The sequence below is a fragment of the Hyperoodon ampullatus genome (assembly GCF_949752795.1).
Source record: "Hyperoodon ampullatus genome assembly, chromosome: 1".
Taxonomy (NCBI): domain Eukaryota; kingdom Metazoa; phylum Chordata; class Mammalia; order Artiodactyla; family Ziphiidae; genus Hyperoodon; species Hyperoodon ampullatus.
The window spans coordinates 81,035,053-81,056,749 of NC_136914.1; the positions used below are offsets into that span (position 1 = coordinate 81,035,053).

Sequence of the window (21,697 nt, forward strand, 5' to 3'; positions counted from 1 at the left end):
AGATGGCAATTTTATGGCTCGGTCGCTTTACATCTCACGTCACCCCGGACGTGGATCAGACCCCTTGCACTGTCCACCTCACGCCCCGACCCCAGGCAACAGTCCCCCATGCGCTCTGGCCACGTTGGATCAGCATCAGGTGGAGCCAATTCACGCTCTGCACGAACTTGGAAAAGCTGCTCCACGCCAACTCTGATCTCTCGCACCTGGCTCCAATCTGTAGCCACCTGCACTTTGCGGGATGTTGCGCGGGGCGGCGCTCCCCCGAGTCCACACTGGCCTGCGGAGCCCAGGCGCGCGCCAGGGCGCGCGGGGCTCCCGGCATCCTCCTGTGCGGCGGGGTCCCGGAGCCTCCGGGCTGCCGGAATGGCCCGGGAATGCGCCCGGGCGGGAGCAGGAAGTAACCCCTGGAGACTTAGAGACCTCGGGAGGGCTCGCTGCGGAGATCGGCTCTAGGAAAGGTTCCGTGACCACGCGGCGAGGAGCACGTGAGCGGCGCTGCTTCGCTATAAAAACCCCCGGCTCTGCTGGGCGTGGGGAGCGAACGGAGCGGCAGGGCTCGCCACCTGCGCCAAGAGAAACGGCGACGGTGATATTCCCTCCAGGACGCCCGAGACGGTCCTGAGTTTTGCTGCTTCGATCCCTGGGAGTCCGGGCTCCGTGGTGCGTCTAACTTTGAGGCGGAATTCCCAGCACTTAGGCAAAAAACGCGCAGACGCCGGGATGCGAGCGTTTTTGAAAATGCTCAGGGCTTGTTTGACCTTTAGTAGAGTTGGAGGAGGAGTAGCAGAAATCTCGGGCTAATTTCTTTCTGGTCGTCTACCGAAGAGGCAGCCAGAAGCGCCCGGGATCGCCCTCAGAGAAGCCCGGGAGACCCCTTGCAGCCCGAGCCTCCCCGCGCCAGAGCCGCCCTTAATTTAATTAAGTCGAGGGATATTCCTGTGCCCCGCGGGAGGCGGTTGGCGATAAACTCCGGACGCCTTTTGTAGATAAAGTTTGGTCCGCTCCACTTGCCCGCTCTGTCCGGGCCCCGTTGACCGCCCCCTCCTCTAGCGGCGGGCGCGGGCGGGGACATGGCCATGGGCTCGGCTTCCCGGCGCAAAGAGGCGCAGCGCGCGTAGCCGCCGCCACGCTGACCTCCCGCTCTCGCCCGCTACTGCGCTGAGCCCTGGCAACAAGCGAAGGCTGACGCCCAGAGGGGCAGGTGGCGGCGGTGAGAGGGGTCCGAGGGTCCGTATGGCCGATCTCCGCCGGCCGTTGGTGTGCGCCACGGAGCTCGCCCGCGTCGCCTCGGGCTCGGAGCGGCTCTGAGCCGCGCCGCCTGCGGGGATCGACCTAGCCGTTCCGCGGAGCCGCAGGCAGGAACCCGAGAAGCAGGAGTCGGCGGCTCTTCCTCCCTGAAGGCAATGTGGCCGGCCGGCGCGGGCACCAAGCTGCCCTGTCCCCGGGACTCTGCGCTCCGGCGGGCGGCTTTCTCTGGGAACCTCACCGCCCTGCCTTCTCACCTGATGCCAGCCGGCCGCAGCGTCCGGGTCTTCATCAGCGCCAACCCTGAAGGTAAGTCCCTCGCTTGCGCTTGTCCGTCTGTCCTTCTATCCGTCTGCGCGGCGGGAGCCAGAGAGAGTGCCATGGCATAGCCGGGCGCGCCGGGCGTCCCCAGCGCTCCCTTTCTCTAGCTAATACCGAGGCTGTCCTGAGCGCTTGGGACTTTAATTTGAATCACTTTTCTTCTTCCCTCGCTCATTGCTTCTGCCTGATGACTTCCCCTGGGACACCCATTTCTCGCCCCCTGGGTTCTTTTCCCTTGGTCTAAGAAATGTCCGAGGTATTAACAGACGCTTCTGGAAGCTTCATCCTGCCACTCCCCACCCCCACCCCGTTTTTCTTTCCTTTAGCGGTTTCTTCTCCGAGGTTACCGTGAAACGCAAATAATACGTCCTCTAGCTCTCTCGGCTCCGCGGCAGATTCCTGAATGGGGGCTCCCTCCTCTGCCACTTGTTCAGGCCGGGGCGAAGTGAGAGCATGGGGTTCCCCGAGGCTTGCCTCTTGCCGGTGTGCTAGTGGGGCACTTTGTCTTGGGGAGCTAAGGAGACCCTTGTGAACCCAAGATCCGCAGAGATCGAGGGGAAAAGAGCTGTGCGGTCCCGAAACAGGCTGACGCTGGTTTCCAGGTGGAGCGTTCAGAATGAGTTCACCCTTACAGTTGGGTCTTGGGCTAGATCGCCCCGGTCTAGAACTTGGCCTTCTCAGTCGTGTTCCAGCTAAAGGCTGGGGACCTGGTAGCTGCTAAATGAAAACTTGTTGATTTATTGCATTCACAAACCACAGCGGCTGAGCTCCGGGTGGTCAGTTTCTCTCTCATCACTGCCTATCAATTCCCAGTCCTGAACGTTAACTTTCATTCCCAGTAAGCGCAGAAAAAGTGGGATGCATTTGACTTGGCTTGGATAAAACTGTAAGAGTTGCTCTTTCCCAGAAAAATAAATGTTTGGCCCTAAGATGAGTTTATAGGAGACTGAAATAGGCGTGTGAGATGGGAAACTTGCTACACTCTAACAAGCCTTGTTTCTGACAAAGAAGTAAAGGAAAAAAGAAAGTTAACAGCCATATGGATAGAATCATCATTGCAAAACCCAAGGTTCTGGTTGCTTGTAAAAAGCATTCAGAGGACCTATAAAAAATAGCTTTCTAAAAAAATTACTGTTTCATAAAACGCTAGCAGAAATTTCAGGTACAGTTCACCTTATGACAAGGGGATTGGGAAAAGAATCAAATAGATAACCCACAGTGATTAGTATTAGAAAGGCTGTACACTTTTGAGGGAGAGTATGACTGTCCTTTTATCAGTTTACAACTCAGTTTCACAGCAGTTAGTAATTAAGGAGGCTTTTTGAAAGCTGCAGTACATTCTTTAAAATTCCTTTCATCTGAACTATCTCTTACAGGATTTTTTACTTAAATCTGAATAAAGGAAACTGTGGGGCTGTGCAGCATATTGAAGGACCTAAGGAAGTTTGCAACTTAAGTTTTCGGTGTTGTTTTTAAAAATATTGATAAAACAGCAGTATTTGAGAGAATTTAATTTTCCTGAGCTTAAAAAAGAAAACCTCATAAGAAGTGTTAAGTGTGCTGATGTAAAACCAGTTAAGTAACACTTTTCTTTAAACAAGTTGTTTTTAAATACAGTGAAAAGTCTGCTAATATCATTAGTAGTTTATTTTTCTTTACATTTGTAATTTCTAGGATAAAAATCAGTGATAATGGATTTATATCAAGTTAACTTAATATTGAATTAATATTCAAGATTAATTTCATTTTTCTTAAGCCAGTACATGTGATTCTATAAATTTTCCCATTTCTTGAAATACAGTAGAAGCTTCAGCGTGTATTAACATTAGGACAGAAGGCAAGAGAGGGGGTGGATCATGCCTTTTGGTCACTGAGCTGGGCAGCTTGCACATTGATCTTAAAAGACCAGAAATGTGAATCTTACCTGAGAAATTGCAATAGGAGCAGGACTTCAACTTTTATGCCAAATGGAGAGCCGAGGGTATGTTAAATAGAAAAGACAGAGATAGGTATTTTTTTTTTAAGAGCCTGAACATGAAGCTTTGCGATCTCCGTAAATGCTCTGTCAGAGACAGCACTTTACCACCAGATCTTTATGGATATGACTCAGGAAGCAAATGGTTGTGTTTTGGTGTGATCCCATATTAGATTGTTGGCCAATACTCAAGAGCCTCTCCACTGTCAAATTAAGACAAAGAATATTATCTCATGCTTTTCTTTACAAGCGGGAATCCAGTTTATGCTCTAAATAAAAGCTTCTCTGTGTTGAACTCATAGCAGTACTTTTAAGAATCCAGGAAGGATCTCCCTTAGATTGCTTTACAAAGCTTGTATGAAATTTCCCTATCAGTAATTAAGATAATACATGTTTTTAGAACATAGATTAGCTCAGTCAGTAGTTCGGTTTTCGTTCTCAAACCCTGTGAGGATGGTGGACCAGAGGATGTTCTCCCTATTTTACAGAGGAGAAAACTGAGGCACCAGGTTAAGCTAGTTGCCTGAACTCATCTAGCAGAATGAAACAAGCTGGAGCCTGCAGGGGCCTTAAAACATCTCCCTTGGTACTTAGGTTCATGCCTGATTTCTGTAAATGTCTTACACCAATATGGTCAAGAAAATCAGCTGGCTGTAGTCAACAATGCTGGCCTTCCTCTTGAAATCTGACAGCCACAAGAAGCTGAGTAGCAGGAAGGAACCATAGCTGCCCTGACCCACTTTACCCCCATGAAAAGGTAGCCATAGGAGCATTCAAGGAAATGGCAGGATTTTCTGAACTCTAAAGGACACATTTCTATTCAAAAGTATATCTGCATCAGACCTGTCCCCACTGTGTGATAGACACTCAAGAAGAACCAGTGTGGGAGAGGAGTAACTGTCCCCCGTTCTCTTGCGTGGACGGACCTTGGACTTCATCTAGTCCCACCTCCCACCAACGTAGCAGTCCCATCTGTGGCATCTTTATTAATCCTTGGAATTTTTCCAGTCATTTAACCACTGTCTCTCTGCCAGAATGGCACTTATACCTCCTTGGAACAGTGGTTCTAAAGCACGTATAAATTTCTCCACTGTAATTAGCCTGAATTGAATTGTCCGTGAATATGAAGAGGAGAGGAGCCTGCACAGTTCTCTCCCTGTGACTGAAATTGGAGGGGCCTGTTAAATAGTATTCCTCTTCTGTGCTTCATTTCTTACCCAAGGCTCCTTTTCTTATAAGGACACATCTCATATTGGGGACTATACTTTCATCATCTCATCTAAACCTGATTACCTCCCAAAGGTCCCACCTCCAAATATGATCACATCGGGAGTTAGGGCTTCAACATATGAACTGGTGGGGGGGGCAAACACTCAATCCATGCCCCTGACCCTCCCGCAAAATTCATGTCCTCCTGGCATGCCAAATACATTTATTGCATCCCAACAACTGCAAAAGCCTTGTCTTGTGGTAGTATCAACTCTAAAGCCCGAAGTCTCAACTAAATAATATGTGGGTGAGACTCCAGATAGGACTCATCCTGAAGCAAAATTCCCCTCCAGCTGTGAAGCTGTTAGATAAGTTATAGGCTTCCAAAATACAGTGAGGGGACAGGCATAGGATAAAGTTTTTCATTCCGAAAGGAATGAGAAAACTGGGAAAATTGGAAGGAAGAAAAGGATGAAGGGTTCCAAGCAAATCCAAAACCTGACGAGGCAAATGCCATTAGGTTTTAAGGTTCTAGAATAATCCTTTTTGATTTGATACTTTGCCTTCTGGACCTGCTGGGGCAGCATTCTCACCTTTATGGCTCTGCCAGGAGGGAATCACCCACCCAGGCTCAAGGAGGCCCTGACCCCAAGTCTTTAGGCAGAGGCCACCTCCCCTGTTGAAGCCCAGATGATGCCTCCTCCAACTTTGAAACCAAGGAGGCAGCCCTGATGACCTCTGAATCTTTGGGGTCATTCTTCCTTTGTCTTCAAGAACACATGTTCACAGGCAGTAGCCCTGTGTTTCCAGTCCTGTAGGGCCTAAGAGGTCTGACAGCCTTCCTTTCTGTCAACCTGTCTCCTCCAGTTCACACTGGCCGTGTTTCTGCTGGGCCGGGGGTGGGGGGGTAGGGGGGGACGGTCCATGCTTCACACATATCCTCATTTCTTTACCAAATGTTTGTGTGACCACACCCTTACTGTTCTTTTCAGAACAAACCTCCACATGTTTTTTGCAATATGGATAGGCAGAGAGCTTTCAAGATCATGAAGTTCTGGTTCCTTTTTGCTTAACAGTTATTACTTCATCTCTCTTTCTCATTTTACTATAAACAGTTGGAGAAACCAAGCCAATCCTGCAGTACTTTCTTAGAAATCTCCTCAGCTGAACATCCAGTTTCATTGGTTCTAAATTCTACCTTCCACAAAACACTGTTCAGCCAGTTCTTTACTACTTTATAAGTCACTTTTTCTCCATTGTCCAATAACATGTTTCTCATTTCTGAGAGTCACCAGAAGGCCTTTGTAGTTGATAGTCTGGTCATGATTGTTTACGTATTCTCTGAGAAGCCATCTCTCCAGCTCTCCTCTTTTCTGTGCTCTTACCAGAGTCTCCTTTAACAGTCCCTTCATGGCATTCTTGGCTTTTTCAAGCACGCACCTCAAAACTCTTCTAGCCTCTACCCAGTTCCAGAGCTGTTTCTACATTCTTAGATATTTGTTAGCAGCACCCCACTTCTTGGTACCAAAATCTGTCTTAATTTCCTAGGATTGCCATAACGAATTACCATGAATTGGGCTTTAAACAACAGAAATCTATAGTCTTATGATTCTGATTCTAGAACCTGAAATCAAGGTGTTAGCAGGGCTGTGCTCCCACTGAAGGCTCTAGGGAAGAAACTTTCTCTGCCTCTTCCTACTTTGATGCCAGTCCTTGATGTCTGTGGGCTTGTGGCTTTATTCCTCCAGTCTCTGCCTCATCTTCGTATGGGGGAGAGAGAACTCTTGTGTCTCTTCTTCTAAGGACAGTAGTCCCATCATGGGACCCTACCCTCATGACCTCATCTAACCCATTATCTCCCAAAGGCTTCACCCCAAAATACCATCACATTGGCGGGTTAGGACTTCAACCTGTGAATTTGGGGGGATACAGTCCTTCAGTCCATAATAGGTAAAGTCTAAACCTGAAAAAAGACCAAATATTGCCTTTATAACTAATAAAAGCTGAAGCAGGCCAGTACTCCTTATCTGTGATCCTGTGGGCCAGATGCGATTTTGCAATTCCACATTTTTTTAGATTTAGGGGGAAAATGGTGCATGTGCTGTTTATTATTATTAATATCTGATAACCAGATATGAGTATGTTTATAAGAAAACATGACTAAGTGCTGTACTGTAGAACTTTCTGCAATGCTGAGGGTCTTTATCTGCATTATTCTATGTGAGAGCACTATTTACATATGGCTGTTGAGCTTTTGAAATGTGGCTAGTATGACTAAGAATTTGAATTTTTAATATTTCATAGTAATTGACTTAAATTTAAAGAGACTCATGTGACCATTGGCTGTTGTATTGGACACATAGCTGTAAGTGGGGTAATAAGGACTGTAAATGGCGTCATGTCCATCAAGGTCAGGTTTTGCCACCATCGACTCAGGTCACTTCAGGTTTTGCTGCCAGATGAATTGGGGAAAAAAATTGTTTTCGACACTGGGGGATTTTGTAATTGCAGGTAAGGGCTGTGGCTCTTTACTGGGGAATGTGGCTTTTAACTTGAGGCAAGTGGGTTTCCCAGTACTGAACCTCAGAATTGCACAGACTTACCCTCCCCATCACTATCAGCAGTGGACAAAGTCCAGACCCCTCCCCATGGACAGAGTTGAGCCCTCTAAAATTTAAGATACAGAGGAGCTGAGAAGAATGACAGGTTTACTTATAAGAGAGAAAGAAGGGGCTGGGCTATTTGTGCTCAGATTTTCCTTCCAAATGCATCCATCAGATAAAGACACTTGTCCCCTGAGGAATAAGTGCCGGCCCTGTCCATGGCTACTAGTAGATCCCTCTGTGTGTCAGGAGACATCTGGAGTGGAGAGAAAGATACCTCCAATGCCTCTTTTGTTTGTTTCCCACCCCCCCCCACACACACACACAGATTTATGCACTGGTCATCTTTGAAGATTGTGCACTTTTGTCTACAATGTTAATGATTGGATGCTGAGTCCATTCCCACTTAGACATTTTTTTTGTTTTTTTGGTTTTTTTGCGGTACACGGGCATCTCACTGTTGTGGCCTCTCCCGTTGTGGAGCACAGGCTCCGGACGCACAGGCTCAGCGGCCATGGCTCACGGGCCCAGCCACTCCACTGCATGTGGGATCTTCCCAGACTGGGGCACGAACCCGTGTCCCCTGCATTGGCAGGCGGACTCTCAACCACTGCGCCACCAGGGAAGCCCCCACTTAGACTTTTTACTTTACTTGTCTTTGCATCTTCCCTGACTCTCTTCTCCATTCCTTTGGAGCCTTGGTAGGAAAAGCTTATTCTCCATTTGGCAGAAGCCACAGTAACAAGAGAGAGATAATCCCTACAGTTGCTGCATCCAATGGCCATTGTCTTTAGCTTGTTCTCCCAGACAAGAGGCAGAACGATGTGCATCAAGAAATTCACAAGAAACCTATGAATATTCTTTACCATGGTTCTACTTACCTTTCCTACAATGCTAATATCCAGGCTCCTTATTTTTTCATTGTTTTTATGAGTCATTGGAAAAAATAGTTAAGCACAAGAAGCATATATATATACTCTTCTGATGCTGCAAAAACATCTTTCAAAGTTGAGAGTCTTAAAGGAAAATATCATGAACGGCTATTTTATGATAAATGCACACAGGACATTTATAATAAATGATTTATAAATTTTAGTGGTTGAGTCTTCAAGTCCTTCAGCAAACATTATTCAGGCAGGAGAGAATACTAGATACAAGTACAGACTTGAGAGCCAAACTAGCGAGGTTTGACGACTCCTCAGTCCACCGTGTAATGCAGTGATTTCTTAAGCAAGTTGTTTAACTTATTTGTTCTCAGTTTCATAATCTCTAAAAGAAGACAGTAGTACCTGCCTCACAGGGTCATTGAGTAGATTAAATAAGCTAATAGACGTAAAGCCCTTAGAACAGTGCTGGACACTTATTAAACATTGTTTGCTATTATTATCCTTATTATCTTTATTAGTTTCCACTGTGATCCAGACACTGCAGCTATGGATATGCGGAGAGGAACAAGGCATTTCGTGCCCTCAAGGGAATGCCGTCTGAGAAGCTATCAGAACTCAGTAGTAAAAAACAAAAGCCGTTCCAGATACTGTAGGAAACAAACATTGTAAGGGTTGAAGGAGTGAAAGTCAGGGGCACCATTAGGCATTTAGGTCACATTGCCAAAGCTGTCACCCAGAGGGCAGGAAAATGTAGAAGCCACTGCCAGGATCACAGTTGCCGCTGGGGACTGGGTAGCTGGCTGCCTTCTACAAGCACGTGCTGAACCCGAGTGTCAACCACAGCTAGTGGCAGAAGAAGCTCCCTGGCTCCCCTTGCCCTCCAGATCTCACACAGATTGTCCATCTGGCAGAACGGGATTGCATTCGGACCCTGGCCACAAGTACGACTAGGACCCTCCAGGCCTCCAGCCCCTCCACCACAAGGGAGAGAGTGAAAGAAGTGCTATCGGATGTTCAACCCCAAGAAACAGTATCTGGCCCGGGGTGGGAGGGAAGGCATATTCACTCATTCGCTTATTCAACCACTAATAAGCGAATGAGTGAAGCACCCACTCCACATAGGTGCTGTTCTGGTGCTTAGAATACAACAGTAACAAAACAGGCCAGGTCTCTACTCTCATAGAGTTTACATGAATCATAAATTATATGTGATGGGCACTGAGCTAAAATATGAGCAGAGCATTAAAGAGACAATGAGAGTGAGTACGCCAGCTTGGGGCTGAGGATGCGGGGTTGGGAGGGCCCCCCAGAGGAAGGAGTGGAGAGCCAGGGTGCAGAAACTGTTCTCTATGGTAATTGAATATGAGGCGAAGAGATGGCGAGATCTCTACAGGGAACAGAGAGGGCTAATCTCGATTATTCAACGAAGAGCTTTTATCCTTTTTAATAAGAGTGGCGCTGATGTCTTGAGGTGATGATATCGTTTGTCTCTTGAAAGTGGCTCATTTAGAATGACATTTAAGAAAGCGTGACTTGGCCCATATAGGTACTCTGTGTCCAAATAGATTGTGACTTTATGGTTTAATAAATCATCTACTGATCTTTACAAATTCTTGTTACACCATAGCAATGGTGCATTTGCCATTTTAAAGGGCGTCTGCAAGTTTGTATTTTGTTTCAGTTGTCTGTTGCTGTGTATCAACTTGCCCCAAAACGCGGTGACTTAAACCAGTGATTTACTGGTTTACACATTTCTCACTCCTGTGTCTGGCTCCTCTGTGCTCCTGCATGAGGGCTCCTTCGCTCCAGCTTATTCTCATCATTCAGGATTCATTGTAGGGGATTGGCTTCCCCAGAGAAAGGAAGTGGAAGCTGCTGGGCCTCTTCGGGCCTGGGCTCCGAAGTCCCAAAATGTCACTTTCCCTGCCCCTGCGTCCTATCTATGTGAGTCATTAAGGTGAGCCTAGAGTCAAAGGGAGGGGAAGTAGACCCCATCTCGTGATGTGGGGTGAGGCATGTGCACGCAGGGAGGGGAGGATTTCATGGTGGCCAACTATGAAAGCTCCTGAAAGTCCCAGTTCTATTGTGTGGTTTCTTTGGCTTGGCTTTGTCATAATTAGATTAAATGAGATAACACATGAAAATGTAGTAAACTGATAGCCTGACACATAGCAAGTGCTCAACAAGCGTTACTAATCATAATAGTTGCTGTTGTGATGATGATGAGTTGTTGAGGCTTGACAGTGACTCTGTAAACTGTACCCTTCTAGATCCTCCCAAATTCTGAACTGAGGGGAAAAAGACCAGAGAGTTTGCAGATAGGAGATCAAATTATCACCCCTTTGCCGATAAAGGTAACACCGGAGGATGCTTTTGTGCTTCCTAGCACTAAGCATCAGAATGAGACAGTCTTCTGCCCCCACGCTGGCAGTGGGGCTGGGAAGGGTGAGGGACAGAGGGTCTGCTCCACAGAGCAGGAGTCTGGAGCGGGGAGCACAGCCACGCTCTCTGTGGACAGACGGGTCACTTCCCCAGGGAGAGGGCTGAGCAGGTGGGTGGAGCTTGCCTGGTTTATTCTTCCCACATTTTCCAGTCAAACAAGTCACGCTTTAACTTCCCACCTGATTCTGGAGAGGGTAAGCGGGGCAGCAAAGAGAGTCCAGGAGTCTTCCGCTCCAGAAGGGCTTCTCTCCCCAGCACGAGTATTCACTTATTTCGATTTTAACATTCGTACACGGTGGAAGCCTTCAGTTACCCAGGATCATTTAAATCAGATCATCTAGTTTGACATACCCCAAATTATATCCCAGTGAAATATCTTTTTTTTTTTTTTTTTTGCGGTACGCGGGCTTCTCACTGTTGTGGCCTCTCCCTTTGCGGAGCACAGGCTCCGGACACGCAGGCTCAGCGGCCGTGGCTCACAGGCCCAGCCACTACGCGGCATGTGGGATCTTCCCGGACCGGGGCACGAACCCGTGTCCCCTGCATCGGCAGGCGGACGCTCAACCACTGCATCACCAAGGAAGCCCTCCCAGTGAAATATCTTAATACAAAGAAGAGGAGACAGTGAGCTATAGGGTGTTACATACCTTATATATAAAAGCAGAAATTACATGCAAATATCCATATCAGAATACTTTTGTAAGATAAGTGCTTAGCATGGCTTTGGGAAAAGTCACTTTACCTCTCTAGAAATAATTTGTTTTAAACCACTAAGTTTTGGGTTACATTGATATGCCGCAGTAGACAACCAAAAAGTACAAACTCACAAACACCTTTTAAGATGGCAAACGATACAATTCCTACAGAGTAACGGGCACTCATCTACAAAGCAGTCGAGTTTGATAAAGTAAGCGGACAGTTCTTTTCAACTCAGGAAATTCTTTTAAGTCTCGTTCTTAATGGTCGTTTGATTTAAATAAAAGTAAAACTTGTAGTAGATGGCTCACAAGGATTCATAGGTGCTGAGTTATGTACAATCTAAAAGAAAATGATATTAACTTAAAGATTCCTTTGTATAACTTCTTCAGAGCTTTAGTTTCCATCATATTTTTTACTGTAATTAAACAGAATTCATTCTACAAATTAATATATGTTGGCTGTTGTATAATTAGAAAAAGATTTGCGTGATACTAAGTTACTGAAATGTTAAAAAACTGCAGCTTTGGATGCAATTCAAAGGGAATAATACCCACTTCCAATTAAATACTTCCTTGAAATCTCATTTGCAATCCAGAATATTTCAAAGACTTTGACATGGGGGTACACTCAAAACAGAGGGCAAAGCCCAGATGTCAGGTGTCTTATTCCAAGAGTGATTACAGAATCTAACTCAGAAATGAAATCACAAAATTGAAAGGGTATCCTTCATAATGCTGAATCTGATCCATTATGTATAGTATCATTCAGAGAGATTCTTGCCCCTGAATATATTTTCTTTAGATTTTATTCTAAGGATCAGCTGCACTATTGGTTAGATAGGCATTGTACACACCAAACTCCTAACTGATCGGTGTGGAGAGTTACAAAGGAAATAAGAGACACATGCTGCTGCCTTTATTTTTTAGACTCATCCATCTAGGAGGCAGGACCAACACAACTGCCAAAAATATCAATGCAAACACTGGCTGTGAGAGGGATGTTTGTGTGCAAAGGTCAATTGGAATAATTGGAATCAAACTGTCATATCTGATATCCCAGTCAGGTATGAACTGGTCAAGTTTTGTTAAAAGGGAAAGACCAAGATGTATCAAATCTAAGAAAGAGCCCTCTCTACTGTAGTGGAGTGGCCAGTGGGGAAACTGGTCCAGCTGCAGGTGATGAGAACCAGTCTCTCTGCTGAGACCACTGAAAAGAAGACATGAAAATAAAAGCTCCCTCTTAAGCCCAGGGTCACTCTCTTCGGAAGCCCAAATAATCTATGTAGAGAATCCACTGTAATAACAGTAAAAGGAATATGCAGGAAAAGTGTAAAAAGATCCAGACCTTCCCACCTCTGAGAAGCTACCATTGGTAGGTATGTATATGCAAACTTGTGGGGGATGATTGCATTCACAAAATAGGAATTTCACAATTTAATGAAATCACTCCAAACTAGTAAATCTTATAAAGTGGGAGGCTTTTGTCACGTGGCCCCCAAATTTTTTGGCACTCCTCCCTTTGACAGGTGGAATCTATGACGTCTTTCCTTGAATCTGGGCTCTCTGACTGGTTTTGGCCGATAGGATACAGAAGAAATGGCTGGGCCCAGGCTTTTAGAAATTGGTCACTTCATTTTCTGTGTTTGAAATACTTGTTCCTTAGACCCCAGCCACGCTTGAAAAGATCCCTTAAGAGAAGTGAGCAGTAGCACCACGTTGCCAGCGAGGAGGAGGAGCTATCTTGGAAGGAGTCTCCCCCCCACCCCACCGCCCCACCCACCCCCAGCAGAGTCCTCCCAGCAGACCCGTGGTGTATGGAGCAGAAAGCCCCTCCCCACTAAGCCCCGCCCAAATTGCAGATCCAAGAGAAAAATGAGTGAGGATTGTTTTAATTTGTTATGCAGTAATAGATAAGTAAAAGGCATAAAATGAAACAAATGCACTATAGTGCGGACTGGCTAAGGTGAAAAAATTTGGGGGGCAGATCTGGATTTGCATCCAGAGATTTGTTATAATCTTGGTAAAGCATTTAATTTCCTCAAGCTTCATTGCCCCTCAAACTGCTGAATGTTGAGCATAATATTGGGTTGACCAAAAAGTTCATTTGTTTTTTTCCGTAACATCTCACGGAATAATAACAATGGTAACTACCTTACAGGGCCAGCATGAGAAATAAATAAATAAGCACCTAAGACAATTCCTGAAAGATAGGGAGGGCTTAAACATTCTAGATCAGAATTTGCTAAAAGCCCTAGGCGATACAGAAAAGAAGAGGTATAAGGTTACAAGGGAATAAGAAGTACTTGAATAACTGCTCTTTTGTAAATTGTGGCATGAAATGGGTCATTGTTCCTAAATTATGCCACCTATATAATCATGTAAGCTTGTAGCTAGAGGGGGCAATGTAAAACAGTGTATTTTTAAAATGTTGGTTTAACACATAAATTCATCCCAAATTATGAGGCATTAAGTTAATAAGTTGCATCTTTAAATAATAGAGCAGCCACACCTTATAACTTTCAAAAACGTTATCTGGAAAAAAAAACCTCTTTTGAAACCATACGTAGCAAGCAGATGTCAATAAAATGACATTCAAAGAGAATAAAAAGTTAGCACTTTCTCCTTTTAATGTAAGACGTACTAAAATCTTACACTAAAAATCATTTCTTTCACACATAGAGTCCCTTTAATGTTGCTTTAAATCTACATGAAGGTTCACAGGTCATTTTTTTAACTCCTGTTAATCTTTTAGGCCTTGATGCACAGTTTGCTTTGCCACAGATGTTCCAAAGAGCATGTTGTGGCCACATTTATGTGGGAAGGACCACTCTTGTTAAAAAAAAATTGAGCAGCCATCTTTATCTAGGAAGGATTTCAATACAAATCTCATGTATGATTGAAAACTGTCTCATTCCAAGTGGCTACTGTGGTAGCATGCCCCAATCCTTATGTAAGTTGATCATTCTTGTGTGCCTGTAAATGTTACTGTAAGCCTGCATTATATTGAGGAAATAACATGGGCATTCCTGTTGACGGTTTGGGGTGGAGGAGAGTAGAGAGGAGGCATGAAGAGAAGGGAGGAGATGGAGCTCTTGGGTGAATCAGTGCATAAATACAGCCAGGGGAAGATGGATGATAACTTGACTCTGGAAAGGGTTAATTCATCTGTTCACTAATTCTGCCCTATCAATCTCAGAGTAGCATGGAATTGAGAGAGAAGGCCCTGGCATCTAAGAATTTTGAAACAGAAACAACTTTTGCTTTTGAACTTTGAGTTTGGTACCCCATGGAAAGAGCTAGGTACTTCGGCAGTCTGGTCCCTTTTGGGGCAGGAAAGCCAGAATGCTGAGCATCAGCAGGGCGGAAGAAAGCCAGGAGCCTGCCATCCTGGATGTACCTTGTATGATTTTTTTTTTTTTTTTTGCGGTACGCGGGCCTCTCACAGTTGTGGCCTCTCCCGTTGCAGAGCACAGGCTCCAGACACGCAGGCTCAGCGGCCATGGCTCACGGGCCCAGCCGCTCCGCGGCATGTGGGATCTTCCCGGACCGGGGCACGAACCCGTGTCCCCTGCATCGGCAGGCGGACTCTCAACAACTGCGCCACCAGGGAAGCCCCTGTATGATTATTTTTTAAAAATAGGAAATCAAGGGTTTAGCCAAATGCTTTGGTACTTCTACCAAGATTTTTAAATATTTGAAACTCACTCTTTGGATTCAGTACTTATTTTCTAATCTCTTTTTGTCGTTCCTTACCATTTTCCTTTTGGAAACTTACAATCTATCTCAACTGTGTCAAAAAGAAAAAAAAAGTTTCACTTTTGCTGATAATCGTGAATAGGATCAGAGCAGACCCATGCTCTGCAGGCGGCTCAAGTGGGTGTATAAGCGGGAGGGAGGGGTCCCTTTTTACACTCTGCTGACCTCAAAATGCGTAAGTAAGTTGCCTCTCTGCCAGCACCTGCTCATGGGGGCAGGGCAGTACAGGTTTCTAGGCCACGAGTTTCATTTGATACCACGGCATCCAAGAATCACAACACTAGCATCCTAGATTCAGTACTGCCAAATGTTTACCTGTTGTGTGACCTGGGGCAGGTTCTAGAATGTCAATCTTCCTTTTCTGTCAGAACAAAAAACATCTATATTGTATCAGTATATCTTACGGAGTTCTGAGGGAGTTCTGAGGACTAAATTCTAATGTCATATACACACAGTGAGCCCTACATAGAAACAAAGCTTTCTTCTTTTCTTAAAACTCTTCCAAATACATGAATCTTAAACTGACTCTAAGCCAATCTTAAGTAATTAGGTTCCAGTAAAATAATTAATATTGAGTACTCACACAGAGTAGGTGCTCAAGAAAGACTTGTTGAATTCAAAGTCATATTAAGAGAAATGAAAGTGGAGAGGAGGTGGGGGCAGTCTACCCACAGATCCAGCCTTCCCAGGCGTTCCTGCTGGACCAGCTCTAGTGCACAGAACCCATCTCCCTAAGTTCCAGTCCCTGTCGCCTCCCATCCTCACCTCCAGCAGAGCCAACCCTCTCTCTAGCAATATACCCAAACTCCTCATACCTGTATGGCTCCCCAGCTCTTCTGGGTGAGACTAGGTCCCTACAGGGATGGTTGTAGAGACCCAACCGTGCAGACCCCATCCCCCAGGCTAGAGCTTCAATGAAGCCACATTCCATGAATACAGCTCCTGATTTTTTGCTGTAGCTACCCGAGGGAGAGGAAATTGGCGGAGAAGGGCGTCTTCCTCTCAGGAAAGCAGGGACTGAAGGATGATGAGATGAGAAGAGATTTCTGCCATGAAACCAGACAACAGCAGTGCAGTTTTAAGTTCCCGTGCAATTCTCACAAAAACAATGAGAAATCAAATACTGCTAATGTTATGGTCTAGCTGCACTGTGACTTTGGGGACCAGTTAGGAACCTTGCCACTTTCTGCAACATTATCTTTATGGCAAGTTTCATTTTGTGTTCCATATAAATCATGCGCAGTCAGGCTTGCGTATCAGCCATTTAGAAGTTGGAGAGATTTGAGCGTTTTCACTAGAGAACTTTCTCGTTTTCTAATAGCCTTGTGTGTGCGTGTAGTATAATGTTTGTGTCCTAGAGGCAACCTGTAGTTAGGAGGCATGAAATGGACTGAAACGTTTTGCCTTCTACTTTTGGTTTGGACAGTACCTCTGCTACCTTGGGCAGTTCTCCCTGGGACTCTTTTCCTCATCTGTAGAATGAGGTGGATGAAAAATAGGACTTCTGGGACCTCTTCCAGCTTCAGTATTACATTACTCCATTTCTTTGAAACTCCACAGCAGTTCCATTTTGTTTTATTTGTTTTTAAGAAGAGGAAGTGTGGGCTCTAGCTCTGCCTCCTACCTTTGTGAACAATTACTCTATCGTCAGAAAAATGATGATAATATCCCCTGACCTCCTTGACTCAGATGTTTGTCATGATAATGGATGGAGAAGCACTTCTGAAACTGCAGTGTACTGCAGAAGTGAACACTGTTGATTATTTGAATGTCGAAAGTCCGCAGAGGACAACCAAGTCAGTGGGAAACCTCACCAGGATTTAGAAACCCTTCCCACCTGTTCGGTATTAAAACTGGAGTGTGAGTAGGATGAAATAAGCATAAACGTCCTCTTCAGGCCTACAGATGAGACTTTTAGGTTGACGAACTTGTTGGGCCTTTGGGTGAGGTGGTTGAATATAAAGTCCTGGATAGAAGGGGTTGCATCTCCACCCTGAATTGTGTGATGGGATTCATCATGTGTGTACCTCCAACACAGGATACACACGGGGACTAGTGAGTAATCGAGCTTAAAGGCTCACAATCTGGAGCTGGAAACACTTGAGTTTGAGACCTTGCTCTGTGCCATTTTCTGACTCGGTGACCTTAAGCAAGTTATTTAAGCAAATCTACAATTAGAGAAATTTCCTCTAAAATTGAATGTATCAGAGGATTCTTATGAGGCTTAAATAAGATAAAGCTTGTGAAATGCTTATCACCTGCCTGGCACATAATAAGTCCTCATTAAGTGTTAACTAGGTTTATTTTTATCATTGTTGTTATTTATTAGCTCCATTATCTCCTTACCTAGCAGATGCTGACAACTCAGCTAGTTAAAGAGGTGACATCAAGCCTGGCTCAATTAGCTGGCAGTCATTAAAAACAAACAAAAAAAACACCTCATCTGCCAGTGGTATCTTGTTGCCCACTCAATTAGAAGAGGGAAAGATATGTGACATGATGATACAGTTGGGAAACATTTATATTCTTTTTGTTTATATTAAGCCAGAATGTTTATTTCCAGCTGTCAAGGTTGACATCTTAAGAGGCCATGGTTGTTACAAACATTTTAAAAAGTGCTTTTGTAGAATTATCATCAGAAATAAGTTTATGAGCTAGGAGGATAGGCATCCCTTCTTGCTTTACAGTCAGACCCTGTTTTTAATCAGAAATTCACAACAGTCATTTTTCAAATATTTATTGAGGGCTTTCTACACACAAGACACTGTTCTAAGCCCAGATGATATAGAATTTAACTATGTTAAATAACTGTGTTTATTTAACATACACATCACCCCTACTGTCATGGGTTTCGTGTTCTAATGGAGGAATCATGTGAAAAAAGCAAATAAAGTAAAATATCTTTGTAAACTTTGTAAACTCCTTGGGAAGACGCATACCATGAAGAAAAATGAAGCAAGGTAAGAAGAAAGAGTAATGGGCAGAATTACTTTCCCATCAGTGAGTGGTCAGAGAAGGTCTGCCTGATGAGATATTTGAACAAAGCCATGCACGGAAGGGAAGAAGGGAGCCAGTGAGATAACGTGGAGGACAAGCATTTCTGCCAATAAGTGCATGCAAAGAAGAAGCAGTAAGTGCAAAGGTCCTGAGGCAGAGCATGCCTTAGGTGCCCAAGGAGCAACAAGGTCAGTGTGGTGGAGAACAGGTGGAGACAGGGCAATTTTCACAAAATGTAACACCCAAGTATAGCAGGCACCAACCAACCAGAACAGATACTGTCTATCAGCAGCCAGTAAGCTGCACCTGTGTGTCTCTGCTGAGCATCAGCCTTGGTAGACAATGAGATCAGGGAACATATGGGGGCCAAGATCATGTGCAGCAGCATGTTATCTAGACTTAGCTCCATAACCCAACTTTACCCACAAAAGATAAGGATTTTTCACTATTTATTTGGGTAGTATCCCATTCATTGATTCCATTTATTTTTAAAAGTGATTCTAAGAGAAGTTTCCAAAAGTATTTCCAACATTGTTGAAAAAGAGGGTGTGTCAATATTCACTTGGATGTATATGTAGGTTTGTTAAAAACGAACCTGATCAGTGTTTTGTTTTGTTTTAAATTCAGCAGTTGTCCAGTGTCCTAATGATGTAGAAAGATGTGCAGCCTAACCTGCCTCTACTGGCTGCCTGGGTCCCTGGGAACTAGAATAGGAAGGGATGAGAGACATAATAATCAAATATTTAGAGGAAGCAGGTGGCAAATGGCCCCAAACCTTGGAAATAATACCCATACAAGAGAGGAAAAAGCCATTTAAACATATGTGACCTGGGTAGACAGGAAAGCCTCTGTGAGGTGGCAGAGAGGATGGGGCCAGACTTGGTCTCTGGGTGCTGGAAAGTTGCATGGGCTCTGCTTGGTGTAGCTCCAGGTGGATCCCTTAACCAAGGCTCCTAGGAAATCTTTTACAAATTCTTTTTATTTTATTTTTTTTAATGAGTTCAAAGTTTATTTCCACTGAATGGATGAGAAGTTCTTTCGGATCAAATGAGGAAAAAGAGTCAAATTTCTTGAACTTTAAAATATTAGGCTATAATAAACATTAGAACAAAAAATTTCAACTTAAAAAATAGATTTTATATCATCCGTAACTTTTTATCCATCCAGATACTGGAAAGTTTCTTTGTTACACATTTCTGAGTAACATAACGTTATTACCTGGTATTTATAAAATATCTTCATGTAGAGCATATCTTATTTTTTCTTTTTTAATTTTTTTAATCTTTATTGGAGTTTAATTGCTTTACAATGGTGTGTTTCTGCTTTATAACAAAGGGAATCAACTATACATATACATATATCACCATACCTCTTCCCTCTTGCGTCTCCCTTCCTCCTACCCTCCCTATCCCATCCCTCTAGGTGGTCACAAAGCACCAAGCTAAACTCCCTGTGCTATGCAGCTGCTTCCCAGTAGCTGTCTATTTGACATTTGGTAGTGTATATATGTAAATGCCACTCTCTCACTTTGTCCCAGCATACCCTTTCCCCTCCCCATGTCCTCAAGTCCATTATCTAGAGCTGCATCTTTATTCCTGTCCTGCCCCAAGGTTTATCAGACCTTTTTTTTTTAATTCCATATATATGTGTTAGCATATGGTATTTGTTTTTCTCTTTCTGACTTACTTCACTTGTATGACAGACTCTAGGTCCATCCACCTCACTACAAATAACTCAATTTCGTTTCTTTTTATGGCTGAGTAATATTCCATTGTATCTGTGTGCCACATCTTCTTTATCCATTCATCTGTCGATGGAAACTTAGGTTGCTTCCATGTCCTGGCTATTGTAAATAGTGCTGCACTGAGCATTGTGGTACATGACTCTTGTTGAATTATGGTTTTCTCAGGGTATATTCCCACTAGTGGGATTGCTGGGTCATATGGTAGTTCTATATTTAGTTTTTTAAGGAACCTCCGTACTGTTCTCCATAGTGGCTGTATCAATTTACATTCCCACAAACAGTGCAAGAGTGTTCCCTTTTCTCCACACCCTCTCCAGCATTTATTGTTTTTAGACGTTTTGATGATGGCCCTTCTAACTGGTGTGAGGTGATATCTCATTGTGCTTTTGATTTGCATTTCTCTAATGATTAGTGATGTTGAGCATCCTTTCATGTGTTTGTTGGCAATCTGTATATCTTCTTTGGAGAAGTATCTAGGTCTCCTGCCCATTTTCTGATTGGGTTGTTAATTTTTTTGATATTGAGCTGCATGAGCTGCTTGTAAATTTTAGAGATTAATCCTTTGTCAGTTGCTTCATTTGCAAATATTTTCTCCCATTCTGAGGGCTGGCTTTTCATCTTGTTTATGGTTTCCTTTGCTGTGCAAAAGGTTTTAAGTTTCATTAGGTCCCATTTGTTTATTTTTGTTTTTATTTCCGTTTCTCTAGGAGGTGGGTCAAAAAAGACCTTGCTGTGATGTATGTCATAGAGTGTTCTGCCTATGTTTTCCTCTAAGTGTTTTATAGTGTCTGGCCTTACATTTAGATCTTTAATCCATTTGGAGTTTATTTTTGTGTATGGTGTTAGGGAGTGTTCTAATTTCATTCTTCTACATGTAGCTGTCCACTTATCTCAGCACCACTTATTGAAGAGGCTGTCTTTTCTCCATTGTATGTTCTTGCCTCCTTTATCAAAGATAAGGTGACCATATGTACGTGGGTTTTTCTCTGGGCTTTCTATCCTGTTCCATTGATCTATATTTCTGTTTTTGTGCCAGTACCATACTGTCTTGATTACCGTAGCTTAGTAGTATAGTCTGAAGTCAGGGAGCCTGATTCTTCCAGCTCTGTTTTTTGTTCTCAAGATTGCTTTGGCTATTTGGGATCTTTTGTGCTTCCACACAAATTGTGAAATTTTTTGTTCTAGTTCTGTGAAAAATGCCATTTGTAGTTTGATAGGGATTGCATTGAATCTGTAGATTGCTTTGGGTAGTATAGTCATTTTCACAGTGTTGATTCTTCCAACCCAAGAACATGGTATATCTCTCCATCTGTTTGTATCATCCTTAATGTCTTTCATCAGTGTCTTGTAGTTTTCTGCATACAGGTCTTTTGTTTCCTTAGGTAGGTTTATTCCTAGGTTTTTTGTTTTTTGGTTTTTGTTTTTTTCGGTACTCGGGCCTCTCACCGTTGCAGCCTCTCCTGTTGTGGAGCACAGACTCCGGATGCGCAGCCTCAGCGGCCATGGCTCACAGGCCCAGCCACTCCGCGGCATGTTGGATCCTCCCAGACCGGGGCACGAACCCATGTCCCCTGCATCGGCAGGCGGACTCTCAACCACTGAGCCACCAGGGAAGCCCCTCTTCCTAGGTATTTGATTCTTTTTGTTGCAGTGGTAAATGGGAGTGTTTCCTTATTTTCTCTTTCAGATTTTTAGTTGTTAGTGTATTGGAATGCAAGAGATTTCTATGCATTAATTTTGTATCTTGCTACTTCACCAAATTCATTGATTAGCTCTAGTAGTTTTCTGGTGGCATCTTTAGGATTCTCTATGTATAG

The 21,697-nt window shown here is 44.1% G+C and overlaps 1 protein-coding gene across 1 annotated transcript in view; it reads left to right on the top strand.

Annotated features, from left to right (window-relative positions):
* Positions 1 to 1,406: 1,406 nt before the first annotated feature.
* Positions 1,407 to 21,697, top strand: part of NWD2 (NACHT and WD repeat domain containing 2) — a gene marked incomplete at both ends in the record, with an annotated part of 200,293 nt that continues 180,002 nt past the window's right edge. The window contains one exon of the mRNA XM_079705479.1: positions 1,407 to 1,557. Coding sequence (XP_079561605.1) covers positions 1,407 to 1,557 — 151 coding nt within the window. The remainder of the gene's footprint in view (positions 1,558 to 21,697) is intronic.